Source organism: Numida meleagris, chromosome 1, assembly GCF_002078875.1.
Source record: "Numida meleagris isolate 19003 breed g44 Domestic line chromosome 1, NumMel1.0, whole genome shotgun sequence".
Classification (NCBI taxonomy): domain Eukaryota; kingdom Metazoa; phylum Chordata; class Aves; order Galliformes; family Numididae; genus Numida; species Numida meleagris.
The window spans coordinates 106121428-106147231 of NC_034409.1; the positions used below are offsets into that span (position 1 = coordinate 106121428).

The 25804-nt window shown below is 40.9% G+C and overlaps 1 protein-coding gene across 2 annotated transcripts in view; it reads left to right on the forward strand.

The window, feature by feature from the left end:
• The window catches only part of IGSF5 (immunoglobulin superfamily member 5), a 33021-nt gene that overhangs the window by 777 nt on the left and 6440 nt on the right, over positions 1–25804 (forward strand). The window contains exons 2-8 of one of the 2 annotated variants that reach the window (XM_021405831.1): positions 2137–2339; positions 8995–9315; positions 10320–10628; positions 14901–15029; positions 16053–16077; positions 18181–18293; positions 20589–20665. In XM_021405831.1, the coding sequence (XP_021261506.1) occupies positions 2282–2339; positions 8995–9315; positions 10320–10628; positions 14901–15029; positions 16053–16077; positions 18181–18293; positions 20589–20665 (1032 nt within the window). In that variant the 5' untranslated portion in view covers positions 2137–2281. The remainder of the gene's footprint in view (positions 1–2136; positions 2340–8994; positions 9316–10319; positions 10629–14900; positions 15030–16052; positions 16078–18180; positions 18294–20588; positions 20666–25804) is intronic. The other variant, XM_021405821.1, reaches the window with a different exon arrangement.

Sequence of the window (25804 nt, forward strand, 5' to 3'; positions counted from 1 at the left end):
ACAGTGAGCACATAGCTGAGGAAACACAAGTCTTTCAGAATACCTCAGGAATGCCTAAATCAACCTACCAACTAGCCCCCTCGCAACACATGGATGAAGAAATCGGCACACAGACTCAGCTTAAAATGTTGATTAATTAACAGGGCTGCCCTTTTAAGTTTGTTGGTCAAATTGAAAGCTTGCAAAATGGGGAAAAGCAGAGCAAACTGCCAGCTGATCACATCACAGCTGCTGCACTCAGCTCAGCAAGATCCCTTCTGTTCAAAGCGCTGATAGGTGAGTGGAGCTGCAGGATAGCTTGGGACTACAATCAAGCACACCTGGCTGGAGAACAACAAGGGTTTTGTTAGTGACGGGGAGCCTGTGGCAGCACACCGGCACCTCCTGTGAGAAGCCTCCCTGCTCCAAGTGCTGCTGCAGATCTCCTCTTGCCATCCTTCCATGTCTGCTTTCACAAAAGTACTGCTGGAAGTTAAGCCAGGGTTGTTGTGTAGAATGGTGAAATCAGCTGCTTGTTCAAGTCTAGCAAAATAGCTGGCCCAGGACTCCTGTGGTGTGGCTATTGGCACTGTTTTGGTTTAAGCAAGATGGTGATTAAAAAGTACACTTCTCAAAGGAAACTCAAATATCTCTATGGTGATTCTAATATTCATGCATGGCCGCAAAGAACACTTCTGAAACCAAAAATACTTTCCTAACAAGAAATAAGGGCTCGCCACAAGACCACATCCTCTGCATCCCACTCATGAACTAAAACTTAAATTTCCCAGCTGAGAAGTTTGTAAACTGAGCAGTGCAGTCAAACAGCCTCCCGTGTGTTTTGAGGGCGAAGAGAGCAATCATAGAATGGCTGGGGTTGGAAGGGACCTCAGAGATAACCAAGTTCCAACCCCCATGATGCAGGCAGGGTTGCCAACTGCTAGATCATCTCATACAGGTGAATCACAAATGCTGGAAAAACAGAAAATGCAGAATTAAGGTGATGGCTTCCACCTCAAGCTCTGTACCCTATCTCTGTCTGCTGTGGAAAGGTGATCATGCTGAGGGGAATGTGATTGTTTGGTCTAGAGAAGAGGAGGCTCAGGAAAAGCCTTATTGCTCTCTACAACCACCTGAAAGGAGATTGTGGCGAGGTGGGTGTCGGCCTCTTCTCCCAGGTAACAGTGATAGGATGAGAGCTAATGGCCTCCAGTTGAGCCAGGGAAGGTTCAGGGTGGATATTTGAAAAAATTTATTCTCAGGAAGAGTGGTGAGGCAGTGGCACAGGCTGCCCAGGGAGGTGGTGGAATCACTGTCCTGGGAGATGCTGATGAACCATGTGGATGTGGCACTGAAGGACAGGGTTAGTGGGGTTGTTGGGGATGGGCTGACAGTTGGATTAGGTAATCTTACAGGTCTTTCCAACCTTAATGATTCTATGGTTTATTTTGGAGTGTAAGATCTCTCAGATTTAGAGAAATAGTGCTCGGCTGGTACCTGGGAGGAGATTTGGTATTTCCCCAAGCTGGCTCTGGATGGGGTGGCTAGTGGTGATGCTGGTGCTAGGCTGCACCTGTGAATGTACAAATAGGAATCCTAGTTTCGGGCTAACATACATGGAAAAACAGTGAAACATTTTTGGGGAGGTAATAATGCTCTAGGGCATGCTCCCTTTTTCCCTCCTAAAGGCTGTCCTTTTTATCTGTTTCCTGGAGGAAAAATGTTCCTGACATACACATCTGCTCCTCTGCAGCCCCAGAGAGCAGCTGGGGCCTCACGTGGGGCTCTGTCTGACAAACAAGTGATGGAGCACAGAGCTCATTACTTTGCCAGGACACTGCCAGTGGCACGGGCAGGGCACCCTCCATATGCATGTGATTATGGGCAGCTAAAAGAATTATTTTTCCCAGCTGCTCATGATTAACTTTAATGGTGCAGATAGGGCTCCCCTGACACAATCAATCCTGAAGCAGTAGTGTTATAATAGCCAGGATGTACTGGGGGCTGCAAGATCTGGAGGGGAAGTTTTCTCTGTTGAAGAGAAGTCTGTGTGCTGAAAGCTCAGCTACTTCTTTTTAGGCAGTTGTTCTAAGAGAAGGTATTGCTTTCCCCCCAACCCTTGCCTCATTTAATTATCGCTCCTTGTTTACATTACAGGTCACGTAAAGTCACGCTTAATCACAGGACGCAAAGCAGCAGCTCATTACTGAGTTTCTCCTTAAGTTCTGTCCTTCAGCTTCTTCTCAAGCATTCAGTGAATGCTGGTGGCTTTCTGCCTTAGGGACCAGGAGAGAATGCTCCAATGGAGAGGTTCCAGAAGTTCATTTTACTTCCTTTCATCATAGCTGCCTCATTCACAGGTACGACATGTTCATAAACCATGAAATGAGCCACTGTGGACAAAATGTGTGAGCTAATTCTGAAGCTATGTAAATGGCAGTTACCATCAATATCAGACCGATGAGTAAATCCCACAAGGGGATTATTTGAAGTGTTTAAAATGGATATGTTTTCATTTCAAATCTGAATGATCTAATGGTTTAGAGGGGTCTTCAGTATGGAGGATGAGCAGCGGAGGGGTGGGGAAGAGGCTGCCTTCTCACCCCTGCTGAGTAGGGATTGCCCCCATTTCATTGCACTTCCTCCTTACCCTCATCCTTGCTCTCCTGACCATCTGGGTGTGCTCTTAAGGGTGCAACTGCGAAGAGTTCAATAACAGCTGATTTTGCTTCCAGAAATATGTATAAATTATTATCTTTTTTAGTTTGCCTTCAATTTACATTTTGCATGCCCGAGTCTTGAATTGAATACAAATAAAATGCAGAACGTTAAAGAAAATATGACTATGAGGTGATGAGTTAAGTATCAGAGATGATGCTGATTTGTTTATTGTCATTTAGTTGTGGTTCTAAGAGGCTCTGAAAAGATGAGCTGCAGTGGGCTGAGAGGGAAGGTATATTGGCTTAATAACCAGTGAAAGGAAACACAATGCAGCAAAACACAGTGAGTTTTCCAGGCACAGTGCTGTTCCCAGTAGAGTTACACAGTGATGTGTGGTGTTCAACAAACTGCTAAACAGCTCCATGAAGAGCAGTGTGAGCTGTCAGGTGGCAGACTGTGCAGGTGGTGTGGAATTACTTAGGACAGCCAAATGCAAGAACAAACTATGAAGATTTGCCAGAAAATGTCATGATGTGAAAAGAATCAGTAATAAAAAGCAGAAAATATTCAGCACAAAGCATAATTTAACTGAAGATGAAGAGTAGGTATCTTTGGAAAGAGAATAAGTTGCTGAGAAAGAGAGGAAAATTTCACCACTTAGTGTCTTCAACAATGCAGTGGCATTATATAAATCCACAGAAGGCTTATGTCTTGAATACTGAATGTTGAGTTAACCCTTCCATTTCAAAGAGGACAAACTAGGTCCAAGTAATTAATTGTAGCAGAGGTGATCCAAGGAATGAGAAGATTCTGGCATTTTTTTCTGCTAGTGGGGAAAAAAAAAGTAAAGACATTTTAAAATATTTCTACGGAGGTGAATAGTGCAATGGTTATTCACAGTTTCAGAAAGTTTTACTGGTGGCCACTGGTTCTATCAGAAAGTAGATTTAAATCAAACCCAAGTGTGTGCTTTTCTTTACAGGATGTCATGAAATAGTAAAACTTATGGTCACTGCACATGGGGGATACTAAATTATAAATAGGCTGAAAAAACCTATAAGCAAATATAATACAATATCCTCCAGGTGTATATGCAATCGTTGGTTCTGGGAGTCCCTAAATCTCATATTTTGAGATACTGAGATGTTGTAGTAAGGAAGGGACTAAAGTAAGAGTGGAAAGAAAAAGGAATTTTAAATAAACTGGAAAGAAAAATGCAGGAAACTTTAAAAAAAAAAAAAAAAGCAAAGAGGGAAAGGACACAGATGGCACAAAAACTGAAGGATAAAATATAGAGTTTTAGGAGGTTGATAACAGTACTGGGGAGGAGAATATTTTTAAAATATCATAGTGATGATGGAAAAAAAGAGTTGTAATGGCAAAAGGATGAACCCATCCTGTCCTTGGCTGTGTTGCATCTAGATAGATCACATATACGAGAAGGAAAAAGTAAGTCAGCAGAGGAGAGGAGGGAAAGAAAAAAGGTAACCCTGTCTCAGTGCCCTGAAATGCTGCTGAAACCTTCAGAATGACAAAGGGATTCTTTAGAGTTACTTCATGTGGGAAAGGAAAAATACTGGAGACAAAAGCAAAGGTAATTCTTTGGAAAATGAAGTTCCTTCAGTGCAAGTGTCAGCTATGGCCCTGAAAACTGAAGAGGAAATTCTGTGTCTTCAAAACCCACGGTGATGTGACAGAGGAAGGAATAAGGAGTTCCTACGGGTGTTGATGTGTGTTTGCATGCTGCTGGGATGGACTGAGCAACTGAAGTACCGTAAACAGCTCTCAGTTAAAGGAAACTTTCACCAATGTTGACTTCTTTATAAATGTATAATGATGTGACCCAGAGGAGGTGCACCAACTCAGCTCTGCTCTTCAAAATTCAAGCAGTACTGCAGTATCGTGAAGGCAGTCTGAAACTTCCCTGGTGCAAAGTCATCAGTGAGGACATTTGTCTGTGTGGGATTTCTTACTGGTTGTGTATGGGAAGCAGAAGTTAAACCAGCTGTTATGTGCTGAACACATAATTCCTGTAAAGTGTGATGACAATCCAGCCTGAAGCTTTAATTTGTCTGAAAGCAACCATCTGCAAGTTATTTTCTAAGCATTATGCAAATGAAACCAGTGTTGAATCTTTCTTCCTAGTGCAAGAAACAAAGCCCAGTGAAAGAACTAAGAACACCAGCTTAAAGCACTGGTAACTGGGTTTAGTTCCCACTTCTGTTGTGAACGTCCTCTTTGACCTTACAGAAGTTACTTTATCAGTGTTTGTATATGGCTTGGACAATTGAACCAATTGTTGATTTGGGACCCTGCAAGATTAAAAAGAAAAAATAGGCAAAAAGATAAAGAGGCGAGTTTGTAATCACCAAAAATATTTTGGCAACAGGTAGAGAAGGCAAGGCTCATAAAGCTCCTTAGGTCCAAATGGAGGCAAGGTTGAGCAACTTCCCATTCCTCGATCCTCCTGCCACCTGTAAGATCCCATCCAGGGCTTATGGACCTGTTTTCTAGCTCTCAGAAGCCAGTGAAAGAGCATCTATTCAGCAGATCTGTCTGGTGGAAGATGATGTAGATCCCAACATACCTATGGACAAATAAAACATGATTATATTAGACAAATGAAGGGGTGACACACACTTACCTACTATCATCTCCTGATGAGATGAAAGCAATATTAGCCATGTACTGTTAGAGCAAATGATCACCAATTATACATGTTTAGCAATAGATTTCAAGCCTGTAGTGGAACTCACAGACATGATCTCATAGCAAATGATTAATTAACAGCTAGCAGTGTACTGAAAGTCACATCGTTTATTCAGAGCTGTGGCAAACAGCTATGCTCTTTAGGAGAGAAAAGTGTTTTCAAAGGCTAAGAAATAAAACACAAATGCACAGATAAGAGTTAGCATTAAGAGGAACAGTACAAATAAGTACTACACTCCTTCATGAGCAACTAAATGCATTTCAGTATTAACTCCAAGGAAGTTTGCAGACAACTGAGTCCATCATCATGGTAGCTGTTTATGTCTGCTTCAGCCAACCAGGAAAAATTCACACAAAGTGTGAAAATCAGAAACCTCAACACATCCATGTGTTACAGACACTATAGCTGTAAAGGAAGTAGTATTGTCAAGGCTAGAGTTACAATATGAGAGGGGAAAAAAGATAATTCAAAGATACATTTGGGCTCAGGGCTGTGTCTCAAGCCCAGTAGTATCAGTTATGAACAGGAATCGTGGCACTTGGATGTTGAGCACCAGGGAAAAGGAACGTATTATGTGGCAAATGGTCTCACTGGAATGCACTTCGTCAGTACGCGTTCATTAGAAAACTTGTAGCTCTGTAAATAACACCATCCACAGACACGTGGGCAATCTAACATTCAGAAAGTGACAAGGAGAAGAAAGACAAAAATAGCTTTTAGTCATTTTGTTGTGTTAAATGTTTATAAAGCAATGTATTAAGGTATGTCTTTAGGCTTGATTGCTGAGTTAGTCTTCAAGGTGTTTCTTCTTTTAAAGTATTTTACTTCACCTTTACAAGACTGAAACAAGCTTTGAGGAAATGTTACTGGAAAAACTGTTCAACTGAGTTGAGCAGAAATATGCTTTATCGTATCTTATCTGGCTTTATTGACTATCGTTAGAAATGACGTTTGCTTCTTATTTAATATCTTACTGCTCATACACAGATATGCTCTGGAGAATGAGGTGAGTGGTAGAGGTAACATAAGGTGGAAAATTTCTGTAATTTTTTTTTTAATAAATGTGAGAGAACTCAGAGTCAAGCACACAAAGAGCCAGCTAGGTTTTTATAAACCTGCAAAACAAAGGCTGAAAGGACTCTTGTCTGTAAACACACACAGTGGGTGGGAAGACAGAGAGGAGCTATTTATATTAAAGAACAATTCTTGGCACAAAACTATAAACTGCCTGGGATTAAGTGGGAGCTGGGAATTAGGAAGCGGTGTTGACATAGGAACAATGGGATTATGGGCCATATGCCTGGAGTGTCTGCACAGAAGTTCTGCTTGTAAAATGGTAACTGAGATAGAGCTCCTGTAAGGTTTATGCAAGTATTAATCCTCTCTTTTATGTGAAACAATACAGCATATTTTTCCCTTCTCATGCCAGCTAATGACCAAATGAAAAATGAATTTTTCAGTAATTTGTAAATGTATCCATTAATAATTAAACTACATAAAATGAACGAAACTTGAGTTGAACAAAACCCTTAAAAATTACGTCATTGTCCTGAATACACTTAGCTTTGGAGTAACAGTCATTTCATACTTTTTTTTCTCCTGGAAAATAATTGAACTGACTCAAGCTGAATTTGCAGACATGGAGTTTTAATTACACTGCTATGGACCGTAGCGTCTAATTGCTGTAATTATGCAGAGCTATAGCTTGAATCATTAGGATAACATTGACAATACTGCTGCTTTCTCAGGATGAATGTTTGGCAGAAAGTGATAAAACTCGCTGGTGAGGTAGGTCTCCCTGGCTGGACTGCAGAGAGCTTGTGGAATCTCAATCCTTAAAAGTGATGCTTAGTGACAGTGGGGTCTGCAATGTGAGTCCTTCTTCCCTTCACCTGCAACCAGCATGGCTGTGGGTGGCAGTAACTTATTGAAGCAGTGACAGTGCCTTAGTAAAGCTTATGACAACATACATTTTGGGCTCTGCTGTACAAGAAATCCATTGATAAACTGGAGTTAGTTCAGTAGGAGGCCGTTGAGATGGTCATGGGCTGGAGCGCTTGCCCTGTGAGGAGCAGCTGACAGAGCAAGGCCTGTTTAGCCTGGGGAAGAGATAGCTGTGGGGGACCGTGGAGCAGGTTGCTTGGAAAAACTGTGTTGTCTCTGTCATCCGTAGAGGTTTTTTTTTTCCAGACCTGACTGGATAAAGATGTGAGCAACCTGTTCTAACCTTGGAGCTGACCCTGCTTTGATAAGGAGGTTGGACTGAGAACTGTCAGAGGCCCCTTCCAACTTGGATTACTCGATGACTATTTTGTCATCTACTCCTTGAAAGCCATTGACTCTTTGACAAAGGCTCTCCTTGAAAGCCATTGACTCATTGACAAAGGCTCTGCCTTTTTTCTACCACACATGGAGATACCATGTTATGGAGAACCTAGCCAAAACCCAAACGGATTCACAAAGAACAAAGACCCAGAGAAGCAGATTCCGGATTTCACACAAAGGTGTTCTACCAAGTCCTACTCCCTAAGAATGACCCAGATTATTTTGTGGGTGTCTTAATGTTTGAAGGTTTCTCCTTCAGGGAATACGATGTTCTCTCTCCAATAAATATTTTAAGATTTGCCCATTTCCCCTGGATATTTTTGGGATGGAAGTCACAGCTGCTGCATTGAATAGAGGCTCTCTATCTTTGTCCCTCGCTTGCTGCTTAGGAGAAGCGAATGCTTCTGGCTTTTCATGGACATGAGATCCACCACCTGCCTGGGCAACAGCTGCAGGCAGGTTCCTCTGAGGGCAGTGAGAGATCCTGGGCCTGTAGACAAGCAGAAGAAAACAAAATACCACGATTAGAAGTGAGCTTTTGGTTCTGTGAAATAGTAGCTAAGATTCACGGTACCTTTTAAGGAGAAAAAACTCATGAAGTCAAGCAGCTCTGGTTAGCAGAAAACCTGAAACAATGGGTAACATTGTATGGGGTGCATGCAAGAGAAGTAAGGGAAGAGGCAGATGAATAGGGGAAAGCACATGGAAAGATGCAAAAAATCAGTGGCAATCTCAGTTACGGAAAAAGACCTAGATAAACATGCCTTTATTCATTTAAAATTTAGATAGCTCATGTATTTTCCTATCTAAAACTGGAACTTCTCCTTCAGCAAAGGAAAAGTATCTACTACTGCTAGGCACTATAGAAAATGAAGTAAGAATATTTCTTCTGAAAGCATCAGGTACTATTGGCTGTCAGAGGGGAGGGAAATGCCAGCTCAGAATTGTCACCAGCTTTTCCCAAAATGTAACTAAATGCTTAATACCCTAGTGCTGCTAGTAAACCAGGACTCTGGTTTTTCGGTCTTCAACTGCTGGCAGTAAAAAGAAGTAAGTCAGATGTCTTTGTTGTATTAATTATAAAATCATAGGATCCTTGGAGTTAGAAGGGGTCTTCAAAGGCCATCTAGTCCAACTCTCCTGTAATGAACAGGGACATCCACAGCTAGATCAGGTTGCTCGGAGCACAGACCAGCTTGATCTTGAATGTTTCCAGGAACAGGACTTCCACCACAACTCTGGACAACCTGTTCCAGTGCCTCACCACTCTCACTATGAAATACTTTTGTATTTACAGGTTGTTTACTTCTTTCTTCCAGGTCTTGGCTTCTGTTATTCTATTCTGAATGGCCCTACTAATGCTACAGTCCTTGCTGGTTCAGAAGCCCGGTTTAATTGCACAGTGGCAGATGGATGGGCAATTCTCATTTGGTTGTTGAATACAAATCCTGTCCTCACTGTCATTAATTCTCACGGACCTATTGAAACGTCAGATCGCTTCACCTCTCAAAGCTATAACAACAGTCAAAGTTTCACCTCAGAGCTGATCATCCACAATACTCAGCTAAATGACTCTGGAAAAATTGAATGCAGCATCCAGAAGCCTGGTGGTAGCAGCTTTGCCTTTCTTTCTGTGCAAGGTGTGTATAGCCACCAGTAGAAAGCTATTTTATTATATCACATTTAAAGAAATCCTCTGATTAATTGTGCAAATTACCCTGTGAAGGAGTATGTGCTCTCATTTACCATCATTTGTTTCCACAGAGGACCTTGTCTTAATTTTACTGTCAAAGCAGGTTTCAGTCACAAAGTGCCATAAAAAAGGTTTGAACTGCCCTTGTTTTTCCCTGTTATATCTCTTATTCTTTACTGCACTACATTAAAGTGCCAGAAGTCTGTATCATGCCCACTGGCAGTCAGTCAAAATGGATCTTTTGCCTCAAAACACTATGCATTACATTCCCTCCCCTTCTTCTTTATATGTGGGCCTCCTGCTGTCTGACTTAGGAATCAGTCTGTAGCCCACTTTTTGAGTTTGACTTAATGATGTGCAGAGACACAAGGTGATACTCTTAATGCGATGGCTGTTGCAAACTACTATTTCCAAGGAACAAAAATGCTTCTGCATTTTTGCATTTCCTTGTGTATGAGACCTCTTCCTTCCCTTCAAAGCATCAGTAGTGACAGAGTGCAGCCAATAAAGCACTGTCTACCTATCAGACATTGTCCATTTCTCAGAATTGCTTCATGTGATGGGAATATCTCACCTGTCTGTAAACTTTTCTTGGTGAGGTTTCCAAGGCCATACTTAAAGCTTATGGAGAAACACTGTTATTTCATTATGTTGTCCTTCAGCTAGAAAAATATCATGATGCCTAAAAAGTGTAATTTCCTGCTTTTTAATGAAAAGATACTGAAGACTAAGAGTAGTGCTTTAAACGTACTGAGCAGTGTGCCCATTTAGCTGCAACATCTGCTTGTTAGTATTGTGAATATCTTATATCAGCATTAATCAGAGCTGTTTTAAAATTCATGTCTCAAGATATAGCTAATTTGGGTAGGCAAGGTAAGATTTAAAACTATTGGGTGGAAGGCAATGCGGCTAAATATTGTGAAGGAACAAAACCTTTTCTCCCTCCTACAGTTAATGGATCTTTACTCATCAAAAACAGCTCCTTAATAGTTAAAGAGAACACGACAGTTGAAATTGTTTGTGAAGCCTTAGGATGGGCTCCAGCTCCAGACATTACCTGGATGACAAATGACTCTCTCATTGATAAGTTGAGGTATGTTACCCAGCAAAGTCAAGGATCTAATGGCCTCCACAATGCCCTGAGCGTCCTAACTTTGACTCCAATGAATACTGAGATTTTGACATGTTTAGCCGTTATAGAAGCGCTCCCTAACCCTCAGAATGCAACCATAGCTGTTATTGTTGGCAACTCTACTCTAGGTAAGTGAATGCTTTTTGTACTTTACCTATTCTATTTTCTCAGAACTGTGCTTTACATTTTGTATTGTTTTGAAAAGGTTTTCATTTGTAACTAAAATACTGTTAGATATGCAAAGGTGATAGAATTAGGACTCGATAGTTACACCTGATATGTAGGTACAGGAAACTTCACTTCTGTGAAAGAACTGGTACAAGTCTAATGAACCTCAAAGTCCACTTAGATCAAAGAGCCGTTGGGCCTGTAACCGTCCTCCTGTTATGGTCTCTTTCACATTGTAGAGCAACATGAAAATTCTACTACAGCAATATATGTAAAATTCTTGGAATGGTGCATCTCTTGCTTTTGATTGCCTTTTATTTAAGGAAATTCAAGATTGTGTATTAAACTAAGCATGAGTGTTGAGCAAATCTTTCAAGAACTATGAGCAAAACATTTGATAACCCTAAATATTGTTGCTAATGTTGTCAGCATTTTTTGGTAGTGCTGCTAATCTTTGACCTCACTGACATCCTGTGAAAATGTATTCCCCAATTTTACATGTTCACAGTATTAGGAGGTTCATAAAGAAAAGGGTGATTTTTATCTGATTTTCCCTGACAATGTGGAACAAAGCAAGTGTTAAACTCTCATTAAATATCTAACTTCATGATCTATCTGAATCCTATGGAAAATGCTTTTCTTTTCCGTAACACAGTAAGAACAATTAAGAGGCAGTATCTCCTTATGGCTTAGCAGTGGTTTAACGCAGATGGAGAGAAAATACCAGATCATCCTTGGGAGCATTTCTGTAGAGGGACTGGGCAAGTGTCTCAACTGTAAAGTTGAGGAATCTCAAGACAAGCTGAACTTCAGAAGCTAATAGCATCGCAGGGAGCTAGGGTTACTGGATATAGCTACACTGCTGAGATGGTGACACAGTCTGCCCTACAGTGACATCCCTTTTACTAGTTTTGGCCCATGTGAAATGCATGGGTTATATGGAGGATTTTTTTCTTCACAGTGAGTCTATGAAACCCTATCTGCCTTCTGTACAGAGTAGGGCCTCAAATCTGTGTTTCTCTTCATGCTGTGGTGAGCACTGTGAACTTCTATGATCACATTGACAGCTTCTCTTGATGAACTGATTATTCTAGGTGAATATGCCACATCCAAAACATTCTCAGAGTTTTGATGAGGAGTATAGCATAGAAGTTCTTACATATAAACAGCTGAGGAGGTTGAGTAATTTTGCCTTTTATGTATGAATCATTATTAGCAAGTCTTTTCAGAAGCACTTGCTCTGTAATGCAATTGTAAAAGTTAATTTCACCATTTTTAATATGATTATTTTGTAGTCAGATTGCTCCTAATGACTGACTAAGCAAAATAGAACTATCCTGAGGAAATTAATAAATTCCTCTGCCCACTTGTTTGTGAAGTACAGAGGTATCCACCCTCAGTTTCCATAGCTACTCACTGTAAATCAGAAGAGGAGAAAAACAGATGTCATGGAGCATAATTAGTGTATAATTAGTGATTGTATAGGGCCATCTTTCATTGCTCTTTGGAAAAATCATTTTGCAGCAACAGGCACTCAACATCTGTCAGCATTTGAGCATATGAAATCTTCAGATTATTAGAATGAAATAGACCTGACATTTATGGCAGAGGAAGATACCTAATGTATATCACACATGAAATCTCAAACCTCGTTTTGCTTTTCATAAACAGACTCAACCTCAGCTAAATATTGTCAGGAATAAGAAGACTGGCTTCAAATATTTAAGGAATCCTTCCTGAAGTTGTTGTATTATACAATTCAGCCTTCACTTAAAAGCTTGAGGAATTAGAGAGGGACAGTGATAAGGCAAAGGGGAATGGCTTTAAACAAAAAGAGTGGAGATTTAAGCTAGGTGTTAGGCAGAAGTTCTTTCCATAGAGGGTGTTGAGGTGCTGGCACAGGCTGCCCAGAGAAGCTGTGGTGCCCCATCCCTGGAGGTGCTCAAGGCCGGGTTGGATGAGGCCCTACAGAATGAGGAAAGTGACTTTCTCCACACTATATACCTAATGTAATTTGATGTGGATTTATTTACTCCTAATTTCATATTGAACTGGCAACCCTTGCGTTCATATCTGCTGGTCTCAGTTCCAGTTTCTTTCTGGGTCCTAAAAAACTGGGGTGAAAATACAATGCTGAAGAGCCAGGATTGTCCATCTTGTACCTTGCTCTGTCTTCAGCTCCTTAAAGCCCCTTTTGACATGTAGCCTAAACATGATGAGGAGGAAAATACTCTGGTTTGGCAGCCACTCTCAAGGTATGGGCCAGTGTAGCTGGTGTGTTTAGCTCCTTACTTCATGCAGAGGTTGAATTTACCTCTATAGCTAACTAGTTGTGTCTTTCACATTTTAGTCATATTGAAATCCCTGTGGCTTGCTTTATGTAACAAAACAGAGCAAAATACATATATTTTTTGCAGTGTTTCTGGGTACAAATATTGTGAATGAGTTTCTCACCAATTGTAATCAAAACTGATTACGGCCTGCAGATTTAACTACTAGTCTGCAGGTTGCTGAGTGCTTGTTTTCTTGCATTGTCTGAAGAAATCCAAAATGTGCTGATTGTGCATTAGGATTAAAGAAGACTGGAACAAATTGCTTAATCAAAATTACCCAAACTTTGGAGAACTCAGATTAACAAAAGTCCAAGCTTTGTAGGAGGCTTTGGTCCTATGTCTCTGCAGTCTGAAGCCTCCAAAACCCAGGCACTCCAGGCAAATTTGTACATAGAATGCATTTACTTCTTTATTCTTGCCATAAATAAAGCAGCAGATACTCTGGGACACACATCTGGGGAACCTCTCTTACACTGTGTGGCTACCTGCAGTCTGCATTGCAATGGTATCTTTCCCAGATGCTGTCAGTTACATATGGCTGTGCAACAGTTAACTGGGACCTCTAGCGAGGATGTGTCAATCATTAACCCCATGTGACAGGGTGCTGTGAAGTTTGGATGTGTTTCTCATGTGTCATTTGGATTGAAAGCCTGTTTCTAAACAACTGCCAAAGTGATTTGGTGGCTGTTTTTCAGAGGGTAGACAAATTAGAGGTGCTTCTGGAATGTTTGATCAAAATCAAAGAGTAGGGTAAAGTGACAATCAGACCTGACACCTTCCTTGTGCATCCAGCTATGTGAGGAATGTGGGGTACTCATAACACTCAGTGATAGAGGAGTTTTGTTGGAGGAACTGGTTGCTATGAACACGTTTCCTAAGATACTGAATTATCTTGAAATCACCTCAGTTAGCACTGTGCATTTCAGGAAAAAGAGGGGGGGGGGGGAGGGGAAGGAAAAAAAGGAATAATTTATTGTTATGAAAACACCAGTAGATAAGATGGTTTGGTAGCTTCAGTCTTCTGAGTTGTATTTTTCCTTACCTTTTTTGGTGTTCACCACTCTTTGAGTGGGTAACTCATGAGATACAAAGTATGTCCAAAATTCAAACACCAGCTGAAATTAGTGAGAGAAATTCCAAGATGGGATTTATTGTAAAATATCATCTACAGGCTGGAGATCTCCATCAGTACTAGGTACCTAAGACTGTCACTGTGGTCAGTGGGGAGAAATGGATGCTTCTTCAGAGCTGATCATCTTATCCAGAGAGACACAAAACATATTTGGCCAGATGTGTTGTAGCCTGAAATAGCTAATTTCTCTCCACTGACAAGTGCATCTAGGTAAGGTGCCTAATATCTGTCAAAATTGAATATTTACACCTTCCTCTTACCCCAAATGTCTCCAAAGGATGATGGGGGACTCAGCATATCTACAAAATAAAGTTTTGTTTGGAATATTACAGCTATGTATATTTTAGAAAGAGGAGTAGCTGTTGGAAAAGTTACAAATGCAACGAAGAATTTTCTTTTGGAAACATTCTAAATTCTTGGACACTACCCATGAATACAGAGATCATGGCTAGGATAACAGCCTCCTTGCTAAATAGTACCTTGGTGAGGCAGTGGCACAGGCTGCACAGGGAGGTGGTGGAGTTGCCATCCCTGTAGGTGTTCAAGAGCCGTGTGGATGTGACACTGAGGGACATGGTCAGTGGGCATGGTGTGGATGGGCTGACGGTTGGACTAGGTGATCTTAGAGGTCTTTCCAACGTTAATGATTCTATGAGTTTATGATTCTAATCAACAAGCAGTTAATAGCTCCTCGCAAAAAATGTCAATATTATGAAACAATGTTTTGAGTCTCTGATAATACAATATTTATCCATTTAATTTAACAGAAAGCGATTACAGTGAAGACAGCACAAGCACATGGGTTATTGTACTAGCAGTTGTGTTTTCAATTGTTGGTTTTATTCTTCTGATAATTCTTATCTGGGTTGTCGTGCGCTGCTGCTGCCTAAAGAAAGGTAAGTAGACCTTCATAATTGGCCTATACATTAAAAATATTTTAAACTAGATATAAACTTATGGAGTGCAGAGTTCTGTAAGCAAAAGGGTAAGCAGAGTGATCATGCTCTTAACCATGGTTAAGATGCTCCTTCCCTTCACCTTATTTCTCCTATAACTTGGTTCCAAAGTCTGAGGGCTTCTCCAAAAGCAATGCCTCCTATTTTACTATGTTGGTCCACAACATCAGAGGTGGATGTTGGTGGGATGGCAGTAGAGGTTGAACCTTCTTAGCAGTATTTCATTACACGTTGTTGCTGTGTGACAGATGGCAGCAGAGGGGCAGTCTGACACAGCAGCATCCGACATGGAAGTGCATATGAAACAAAGGTGTGTCACTGAATTCATCTATGTGGAAAAGATGGCACCTATTGACATTTATCAATGCTTGCTGAATGTTGATAGAGACCAAGCAGTGGCTGTGAGCACAGTGAGGCGGTGGGTGGTGTGTTTCAGCAGCAGAAACAGTGACAGTGCATCACCTCTGCTGATGCAGATATTTACAAGCATGGCATGCAGGCTCTTGTTCATTCCTGGTAAAAATGCAGAGCTAATGGTGGTTACTATGTCAACAAATGGTGTTTTGTAGAGGAGAATTTGCTCTATCAAACAGTGTTATTTTGCTCTTCATATCTGTTGAGTTTCCATGGAAATAAATAGGAGGCATTACTTTTGGAGCATCCTCTGTAATCAGTGACACACTCTGTACTTCCCATTAGCTAGAAGGGCATTTCAGGAGTATATTAACTTTCAGTGCTGTTCCTACAGTGAGATTCTTTGCTGAAGCATATCTGCAGTGCTCTATTCCTAGTTTTCCATGGTGCAAGCCAGTCTGCAGGGATATTGCAGTTCTGTACATAAGGAGGAGAGATGCTCCTGTGTTAGCTGGAACGCAGTGCATGCGCTGAAAGGCGCTCTCTACAGGTCGTATTTTATTTTCCAGCATTTTAAACTCTTTTTTTTTTTTTTCCTTCCCCCTCCAGGATCCACGTACGAAAATGAAGTAAGGTAAGCTGAACACGTCGGGAGAATTTTTCCTTTTAACAGGGCTCCTTCAGGCCGCTGCAGGGTGGTCAGAGGGATGTGCCAGCCTCCGTGCCCCACTGCAGAGGGGCAAACCGAACGCTCACACACGGGAGACAGCCCCTGCTGCCTCCCGGTGCCGGGCATTTGCGAGCGTTTCCACAGGAGGTCACTGCGAGCCCGTGGCTCTGCAGGGAGAGGATCGCGGCTCTGTCGAGGTTCGTTAGTGCCAGACCGTAAAATAAAATAGAAGAGCTAAAAAAGAAATAGCTGAGTATCAACACTTAATCTTTTGTGAAGGTCTGTTGGCAGATTGACATTTATACGGTACTTTTTTTTTTTTTTTTTTGGATGAAATGAAGAAATTAAGAGCGACAACAGCACTGTTTTCTCTTGAGGAAATGATGCTAATTATGCCATGCCGGTAAACTTCCGTGTGATTTCTTGGTTTATGATGCCAAATCGATCATTTTTACCAAGTGCATCTGTATAAATAGTGCAGGACTACATCAGTAGGGAGCAGAAGGTCTAAACTAAGTGCAACCTGTGTATTGGGTCTGGGATGAATAAAACACCAGAGAGCATTTTTGCTTAGATTCTGACTCGATTCTGCCAAAAGCCGTGTGCAGGGGTCAGCCCTGCTACAATAAAATCGATCGTATGCTCAGGAAGATGTCTGCCCAACGTGGGGATGGTATGGCCCTGTGCGTGTCCTTCCCAGAACCCCACCTTGCTGGTGCTGCCCTATGAGGGTCTGCACACTGCTTTCCTGAACAGGTCCAGAATGAGGGTTAGTGCTGCGTTCTCCCTATTTCTGCAAAATTTTAGTGTGTGTAAGCAATGCCACTGAACTCACACAAACCTTTTACAATCACTTTCAGATTTTGTAGGTTTGGTGGTGTGTTCCCCCCCCTTAGAGAGGAGCCTACTCGCAGTAAAAAGAATGACAATCGACCAGATGTTGGAAGCTATGCTGGAGCATTAACAAAGAAAGAGAGCAGAGATGCCTTGTTTCACTTCCCTCAACATCTATTTTTAACTTGGCTGTTTATATTTGGGTACCTCCCACACATTTGTAACTGCTTTTGGCTTGGCTATAACACAGTTTGTTGAGACCAAGAGATCAGATGAAGTACACTGAAGACTACCATGTAACATGTGAAGGTGGTATTCCTAAACAATTGCTGTTCTCTAGCAACTGTGGCAAGTTTCTTAGTGGCATTTAACAAGTTTATCCCATGAAAAAGCCATGTAGTCATAGCTGGCTCATCAGGTGTACGTCAATAATGTTCATCTGAAGCTCTATGGATCTGTGAAGTTATTTATCCGAAATGAACATAAAGTAGATGCAGCAGTTTTCACAAATACTGCTCCATACAAATCCCTGGATCTGTACAGTCCCACTATCAATTTATGCCTGTCATGCCAAAAAAAAAGATAGGCCTGGGATTATCACAGAGATGAATCTATGGTTGGAATAAAAAGGAATAGTAGCATGTCTTCTAGTGTAAGTTTTGAGTAGAAATGCCTTCCTTCCTCACCATGTTGCCATGCAAGTCACCATTCTGCAAGTTCACAGATGTGTAACTTTAACCAAAGAAGTTCTATCAGCTTCACTGTGACTGTGTACACACACAGAGTGAATTAACTTTGTAGTGTACAGATGAACCACTTGGGAACTAACTGCACTGATGTGAGCTAGCATGCTTTCTTTTTGTGATGGAGTGCGTTCAGTCCAAAAATGGTCAGTTGGTGTAGGTGACCCAACTGGTGTTTACTTATTGGGCCACTGACTGTCCTGTAATTCAAGATTAGAGATCAAAATTAATTTCCTGTGGTGCAGAACAGAGTCTTCACTGTTAGAAGATCAGTCACATTATTTTTGTTCTGGCTGTAAACATAACTTCACACATAGTATTTATATAGGACAAGATTTGCTGTAGTTGAATAATTGGAAGGCGCAGATAATTTTTGCAGCTATAGTTTTCAGAAGTAAAGCATAAAATATTTTCTCTGTTGCCTTCTACCCAAGAATTCTTATAATGAAGTTCCATTGATTTTTTTTTTTTTTTTTTTTTTCCCTCCTAGGAAAATTTCAATTAAGAAGAAAACAGATGATCATTTGGGAAACAGGCAAAGGAGTGGTAGCGAAAATCAGGGATATATTCCAGAGGAACAACATTACACAGGACAAATCCCGAGTGAGTGAACTGCTTATGCTTCTCAACAAAGGCATTTTGGGCAACATGTCATGCAATTAAATTACAAGATTTCACAGCACCTTGTTAAGGATTTGAGAGAAAAATGAGTGGACATTGAGGTGGACTAAGAACTGGCTGACTGGCAGAGCTCAGAGGGCTGGTTGGAGACCTCTAACTAGCAGTGTTTCCCAGGGGTTGGTACTGGGTCTGGTCTTGTTCAACATCATCACCAGTGACCTGGACAAAGGGACTGAGTTCGCCTTCTGCAAGTTTGCTGATGATACAAAGCTGGGAGGAGTGGTTGGCATGCCAGAAAGCTGTGCTGCCATTCAGCAAGACCAGGATAGAGTTGGATAGAAATGAACTTGATGAACTTCAAATCATATACCACGTGCATCAGTAACAGGTTAGGGGCTGACTTGCTGGAAATGAGCTCTGTGGAGAAGGACCTGGGTGTCCTGGTGGGCAACAGGTTGGCCATGAGCCTACAGTGAGCCCTGGTGGCTAAGGAGGCCAATGGAATTCTGGGGCACATTGAAAAGAGCATGGCCATCAGGTCAAGGGAAGCGATCCTCCCATTCTACTCTGCCCTGGTGTGGCCACACCTGGAATACTGTGTCCAGTTCAGGGCTCCTCAGTTCAAGAAAGACAGGGATCTCCTAGAGAGAGTCCAGCAGAGAACAACAAAGATGAGGAAGGGCCTGGAGCATCTCCCATATGAGGAGATGCTGGGACTGTTATGTCTGGAGAAGAGAAGGCTGAGAGAGGATCTTACCACTGCTTGTAAATATCTGAAGTGCAGGAGTCAAGTCAATGGGGGCAGACACTTTTCAGTGCAACATTTTGCACATTTGAAAGAAGAACAAAGCACAGAATTACAACAAAATAAAGAAGAAAAAGAGATAAATAAAAGGAAAAAAATCCGCAGGGAGCACAGCAGACATAACACAGCTTTGAAGTTCTTCAGTTACCTCTAGGACTTGTGCTGTGCTTCTGATTGAAGCTGATCCTTTCAAGGTTTTAATGCTCACCCATTTATAGTTTTTTTTGGAGATACTTTTGTTAATAGCTTTTTTGCTATCTGTGTAACTGAACAATAACCATATTTTAATTCATTCAATAAATTACTGCATTGCCAATTTGTGTAACGTTGTAGTAAAAAACATTCCCTTTGGTAATGGTATTTCAGGATAGCATATCACTATCTTCACCATGCTCTCAGTGTTTGCATAGCTTTGGGGGATCATACAGCCGTGGATGGGAGAAAATCTATCCATTAGTTTTCCGGGGTATCATTATAGGCTCTCTCCTGCAGTTTTCCCATGCAACAGAGGAAGGAGGTCTTTACAACCATCTTTCCTCCCGGTCTTTTCCTAAGGAGTCTTCATCCCAAGTAATTCCATGAAAAAGAGAGGCAGCAAAGCCTGATTTCCAGTCTCACCTGTTGACGTGGAAGACTTTGAATATGACAAACATCTTGAGACTGTCCAATAAGTTGAAATGCTACTGAGTTACTGAAGTGGGTGGAGGTACACAACCACAGTGAACAAAAGCAGATCTTATTCATGTCCCTAAGAAACCAGACTTACAGTTACATTTTACGGTGATGGCTCTTATGAATTTTAATCATCTGTGGTCTCCAGAAAGTGATTACTGCACAGTGAATGCAGAGCAGCAACAGGGTAGAACAAAGACAGCTAGAAAAGCAGAGGTTGGAAAAAGTCCAGTTTTTAAGCAGCCTACGTTTTCCACAAGAAATCGCAGTTGAGCAACTATCCTTTACAGTCCTTTTCCCCACATTGCTGACTTCATTAGTAAAAATATGCTAGTGAATTATGATTCTACTGGTAGGTGACTAAGGCATTATAAATTCTAGTCCTTAAGCACAAAGTCTCTTCAAAATCAAAAGTAAATCTCCACCAAATCTTTACCCAGCATTTGCATTTAGAACCACGTAATTATCAAAACGTTTAATCAAACATTTAATGACAAAATTATTGTGTAGAGTCTATAACCCAGGCAGACACCCTTCTCTATAACAAATACGTTGTGAAGAAATAAGTGCAGTGGAAAGATTTCAAGAGCATGTGGTATTGTTAAATGTAGAAGTTACAAAAAAAAAAAAGATAAATTAAATCAAAGTTAGTCAAATTGATCCTGCTGGGTCCTAGATGGGCTTCTTTCATGTTCATTAGTTCATAATACTGTAGCATATTTAGCTGTACTTGTAAATGGTTTGTGGTTTGTACCATGACGGATGCTGAATAACAGTAATTTTGCATATTCTTATTACAGCAATTGTTTCTCTTCCTCCAATGTCTACAAAGTTCACTGTCCCTCGTCCAGATTTACATACCAGTTCTGCACCAAAGGTAATTGTAATGCTGGTATCTTTTTTTTTTTTTCCACACAGCGGGTATTGTACCATACTCAAACATATATTTTGGGTGGAAGTAGATGTTTAAATGATCCCTTAAACGTCCGTGAATCTTTTGCTTATACTGATACGTGCCTCTGGTGTTAGTCTCGCGTTTAGATGGATTTACTGGGGAGTGGGAGGTGGGGAAGAAACAGACACCCCTCATATTTGGAAGAAATTTCTAATAAAGCTTTAGTTGATATCTTTTCACCTCAGATCCCTGCTATATATTTCTTCCCACCTCCCATGCTAGAGTTACAGAGTTGCAGTCTGCTCCTCCTCAGTGTGTCTGCTCTTTCCTTTGCATTGCTTCTCATATTTTTCTTCCTCTAAATGCCAGTGAGTCCTTTCTCCCAGCACAGTGGGTAACCGTGACTAGGGTGAACTTGCCATAGAAAAGATAATTGTCTTCTCATCATTCCCAAGATCAAAAAGTCGCTTCCTCTCTCAACAGCCCATTTATACCACTAATTAAATCTTTCAGACGTGCCAGGCAGAAAAGCTCTGGCTCAGCTCTTCAGAATTAACCTCTGTGTATATAGTACATTAACCCATTATAATGCAGAGATTTGTTTTGTTCTGGATGTGTAATAATGCTGCACAGCTGTTAGACATGTGCTGTTGCAAAAGTAGATATCTGCAATTATTTTTTTCTCCCCAGTCACCAGATCTGACAAAGTGTGGATATGAGATGGAGGCACAGATGAATGTGAGGCTTGACATTCCTTTGTAAACAAAATCCAGTACAGATTTTTCACTGAGGGTGGTGAGGCACTGGGACAGGCTGCCCAGAGAAGTTGTGGATGCCCATTCTCTGGAGGTGTTCAAGGATGGGCCCTGAGCAGCCTGATTTACTGGCTGGCAATCGTGCCTTTGGTAGGGGAGCTGTAACTAGATGATCTTTGAGGTCCCTTCCAACCGAAATGATTCTATGATTACACTGGTGCTTTTTCTCTAGATAACTTCATGATTGCATTTTCCAGTTGCACTTCCGTACTGCAGAATTTTCTTCAGTCAAGAGCTTTGCAACCATCTTAGATGCCTTTGGTATCTCAGCAGTAAATGCTGGAAGGGGAAGCAAAGAGCTAACACCCAATCCACTCTCATGTGTTGTCCCCTTTCCACATTGCTAAAAGCATAAATGAAAGAGTTCAGTGTTTGTTCCTCCACTTCCATTCTCAGCTGCCTCTATTGTGAAGCACAGTGTTGGGCTCCCAGCAACATGAATCATAATTTATGCTATACATTTGTAAAAGATTTGACATCTTCATGATATTTTTTTGCCAGTGTTCTCTTGGGAATGTAGCAGTGATGTGATACCAAGTTCACCATTCAACACAGTGATAACTCGTTTATTTTTGAAGATATGTTTCCACATGTGTAATGCAGAAATCTGTCTTGAGATGTCATTGTATATAAATCATAGCAGAATGTGTTTAGTTCATGCAGCATACAATGAAATTTAGCAAGTACTCAATCCGTGATTAAAACAATGATCAAAATAATGGTAAAAAATAAGAATGATAATGATGTATCTGTGGCTGGTAGTTATCATGTTTGACGTTAATTACTTGTTAAACAAAATATTATTAATGCAAAGCTGAAAAGCATGGACAAAACAGCTAAGAATTGAAACACGAAACTGAAACACAAATATAGGTACAGCGCTCCATGTCAGATGCTAGACTAGATGGCCTAGGAGGTCCTTTGCAGCTAGGTGGCTAGGGAAACTTCAAAATCCATCAGAGGGATTTAGCATACAGTTTCTGTTTAACTACTTGTACCTGGACAATACTTGGTGTAAGCCTGCTAAGGTGGCTTCTAGTTGCATCGGTAATTGCATGCATACTCTGAAAAATATCAAGAGATAATCTATGGATGAAAATTATTTATATGTTCTTTAATATGTTGGATGAATGTTTAGCAGCCTAAAAATGGCTTGTGAAGACAAATTGCTTCTCAGCTTGAACAGAGCTTCTCAGTATATAGTGGTGGCACCATCTTGTGTATACAGGAGTTGATAAAGCAAATATTGCTTGGTGAAGGTTTACCTTAAATTGTGGATTTGCAGTCCATGATTTGGGTTTATGTGATTATATACAAACATAGTGAAACATTTCCTAGACAAAATAAAGTTTTCTTTTTTTCTTCTCTTACATACATAACCTTCCCTGTTAACTGCAAAATAGAGATTTTCTGACAAAGAGTTGAGTTACTGGATGCATTAACAAAGTTCAATCAGCACTGTAGCCAATACATTGCATAATAAACATTGTGGTGCTCTTTCCTTACAATACAATTCTTGTCAAGTGGGAGAAACCAGATGGCAAGCCATTTAACTGTTTGCAGATTAGTTGTGTTTTCCCTTTCCTACATGGATGCTGGAAACATTCCCAAAGGTTTTTCTTCTTTTCATTTTTATGAGTTTTTCTTGATTTTTGAATGAGAAGTGGAGCCAAGGAGAACAGGAGGAAGAGGAGTTATCCAGACAATTTTTTCCACAGTCAAGGAGATTAAAAAATAATTCAGCAAGTTGCCTCACTCTCTAGGTAATTAGGTAAAAGGAGCAAACATCTTTGTGGTGGTGCTTTCCTGGCGCTCAGGAAGAAGTAAAGAGACCAGGTTCTCCTTCCGGAGCAAGGTGGGGAGGGAACACAGCACCCAGCTATTGATAGAAAGAGTCATGGAGACTGCGAACCTAAAACCTTGTCTCTCCCTCTCTATGAGGTGAAAAAATTTAAGATTTCTGTGGCTGGTTTCCTTGACATCTTATGGGATCAAGATTAATCCCTGCAAAAAGGCCAGAAAGTAAGGCCGAATGGGAAAATTATGAATGGAGAGTTTTAAAATTAGAAAGAAGCTCGTGGATGTGGGGACAAGATGGAAAGCGGAGCAATCACTGTGAACGGAAGTTTTTCAACCTAGTATTTTGGCTGGGCAAAAGTGAACATACCCACTGCAAGGCACAATTCTCTCACTGCCAGGAGAAAACAAGATGGAAACTTTTAGCTCATATAAGATTCACCTGCACGCGTTGGAGGCATTAGGAAATCTTCCTGGGTCTCTGAGGGTATCAGCTTCAAATTTGGTACCTTCTATTCCGTATGTAAAAAGGTACTATTTTAAATCATTGAGAGATTAAGGGAGAACTTGTATCAAAGATTCCTCAGAAGTCCTTGCCCATTGACCCAACCTAGTTCAAAGCCTGAAATCTGCTGGGTGTCATGGTAAAAGGTGACAACAAAAATTCACTCAGATCAGCTATTCTCTGTTCAAGCTCACTGAATCAGAAACTAAAGCAAAATGTTCTCAGAAGATAAATGTTGTCCAGTAATTGCACTGATAAATTCGCAACATGAACAAAAGTTCTGGCAAGTCGTCCTAGGGAAAAGTAATATCTCAGTGAAGAAGAAGGGAAGAAAAAAAAGATGTGCAAGACATTTAAAAAATGATGAATATTGAACTAAATTATTGAGCTGAAGAAAAAATTACCAGCTACTGGAAGAGGAGGCCAGGAGCATCAGTCAAGAGGTGCTGGAAGGTCTCCATTCTGATTACATTAGCCAGGAAAAGGTCAAACAGAGAGCAGAGCTACAGGCTTCTGTTTAATTGCATATTTTGTTACCGTCAGCAATGGCAGGGGAGCAATCCTTGCTCCTAGTCCCAAGAGGGCTGATCTGCACACCAAGTGCCCAGAGAGCTATGTCACATGCCCTGACTCATTACTCATAGCTCCTTCCAAAACCCAAGTGCAGTGAGGGAGAGCCCTTAAACTGGCTCTGGAAGATTTTGTGGTAATCCCACAGACAGTTGTGCTTTAGCAAGGGCCATAGAGCCATCACTGAGGAGCCGCATTTTTGCAAATCCTTCTGCTAGAAAAGGAGATCTGAGGACTCAGCATCTTGCAGGACCAGAGAATCTCCTATACAAGCCTCATAATTAGTCCATTTAATATGGCATAAATGTCTCTGTGATAAATCAGAAGATCATTTCGTAAAAAGGAGCGCTCATTTACAGAGAGACAGATTCATCCCTGGTTTAATTCAGCTAACTTCAGCAGAGCTATGCAAGGCTTGGATTTGCCACCACAGCCACACTCTCCCTCTTCAGTCCAGAGTGAGTCACCACTCTGTTAATGGAGATAGATCTATTTTTCTCCTTATATCTACTCCGAGTGATACTCTATAAACTGGAAATATTATTTGGTTGTGGTTGTGGTTTTATACTGGAGAGGAAATGAGTGATGGATTGTAGCTACATTTATTGCACTGTATATAACCGCTCTGACTCTGTGGATTGTTTCAGAAGAAAAATTAAGCTATCAAAATCAAATTAAAAGGCCAATAAAATAGAAATATAAATGAATGGCAGCAAATAAGTTTTCCCTTACTGATGAAATGTACTATAGGGTATGTCATGCTATGATATTCATTGGTCAGCATGTCTTGATTAAGAGACTAATAAATATTGATGATACAGATGCAGAAAGGCAGGTACAGCTTATAGACTAAAGTATATTTTTTCCAAGTGTCTGTGAAAGCAGGAGAGGAGTGAAGTTATGTGGGTGGGATTAACACAAAAAGAAATAAGAAGGAATTGCCAGTTTGTGTGTCTATTGATGGACAGGGAAATGTGCTGACTGTACTAAAAGTTGACAAGATGGAACTGCTTTGCTATTTGAAGCAATGCTTTATCTGAAATATTGTGAGGGTATCCATAGTTTTTGGGTGGGTGTTTTCCTGTAAATGAAGTGAGTTTGGAAAGAGAATTAAGAACTGGGGGAAGGGGGAGAAATAACCTCGAGAAAGAGAAAACTGTGCCTCCATGGTTTTTTGTTCTAACAGCAGAACGTGTGATGCATGCAGGCACATTTGGAAGTACTCCTACTACACTAATTTCAGCAATTTGTTCTAATGCAGTTCGACTTGGATTTTTTTGGCTGGCTAATAGCAGGCAAAGCCTTCAGCTTGTCACACATTTCTACAGTGTCAGTGTCGGAGGAGCTGCCATCTGTCAAATCAATTTAGAGATCAGAGCCTCTGTTTCATAATGCCAGATGTGTGTTCATCATTCATATCACTGATGTCATATG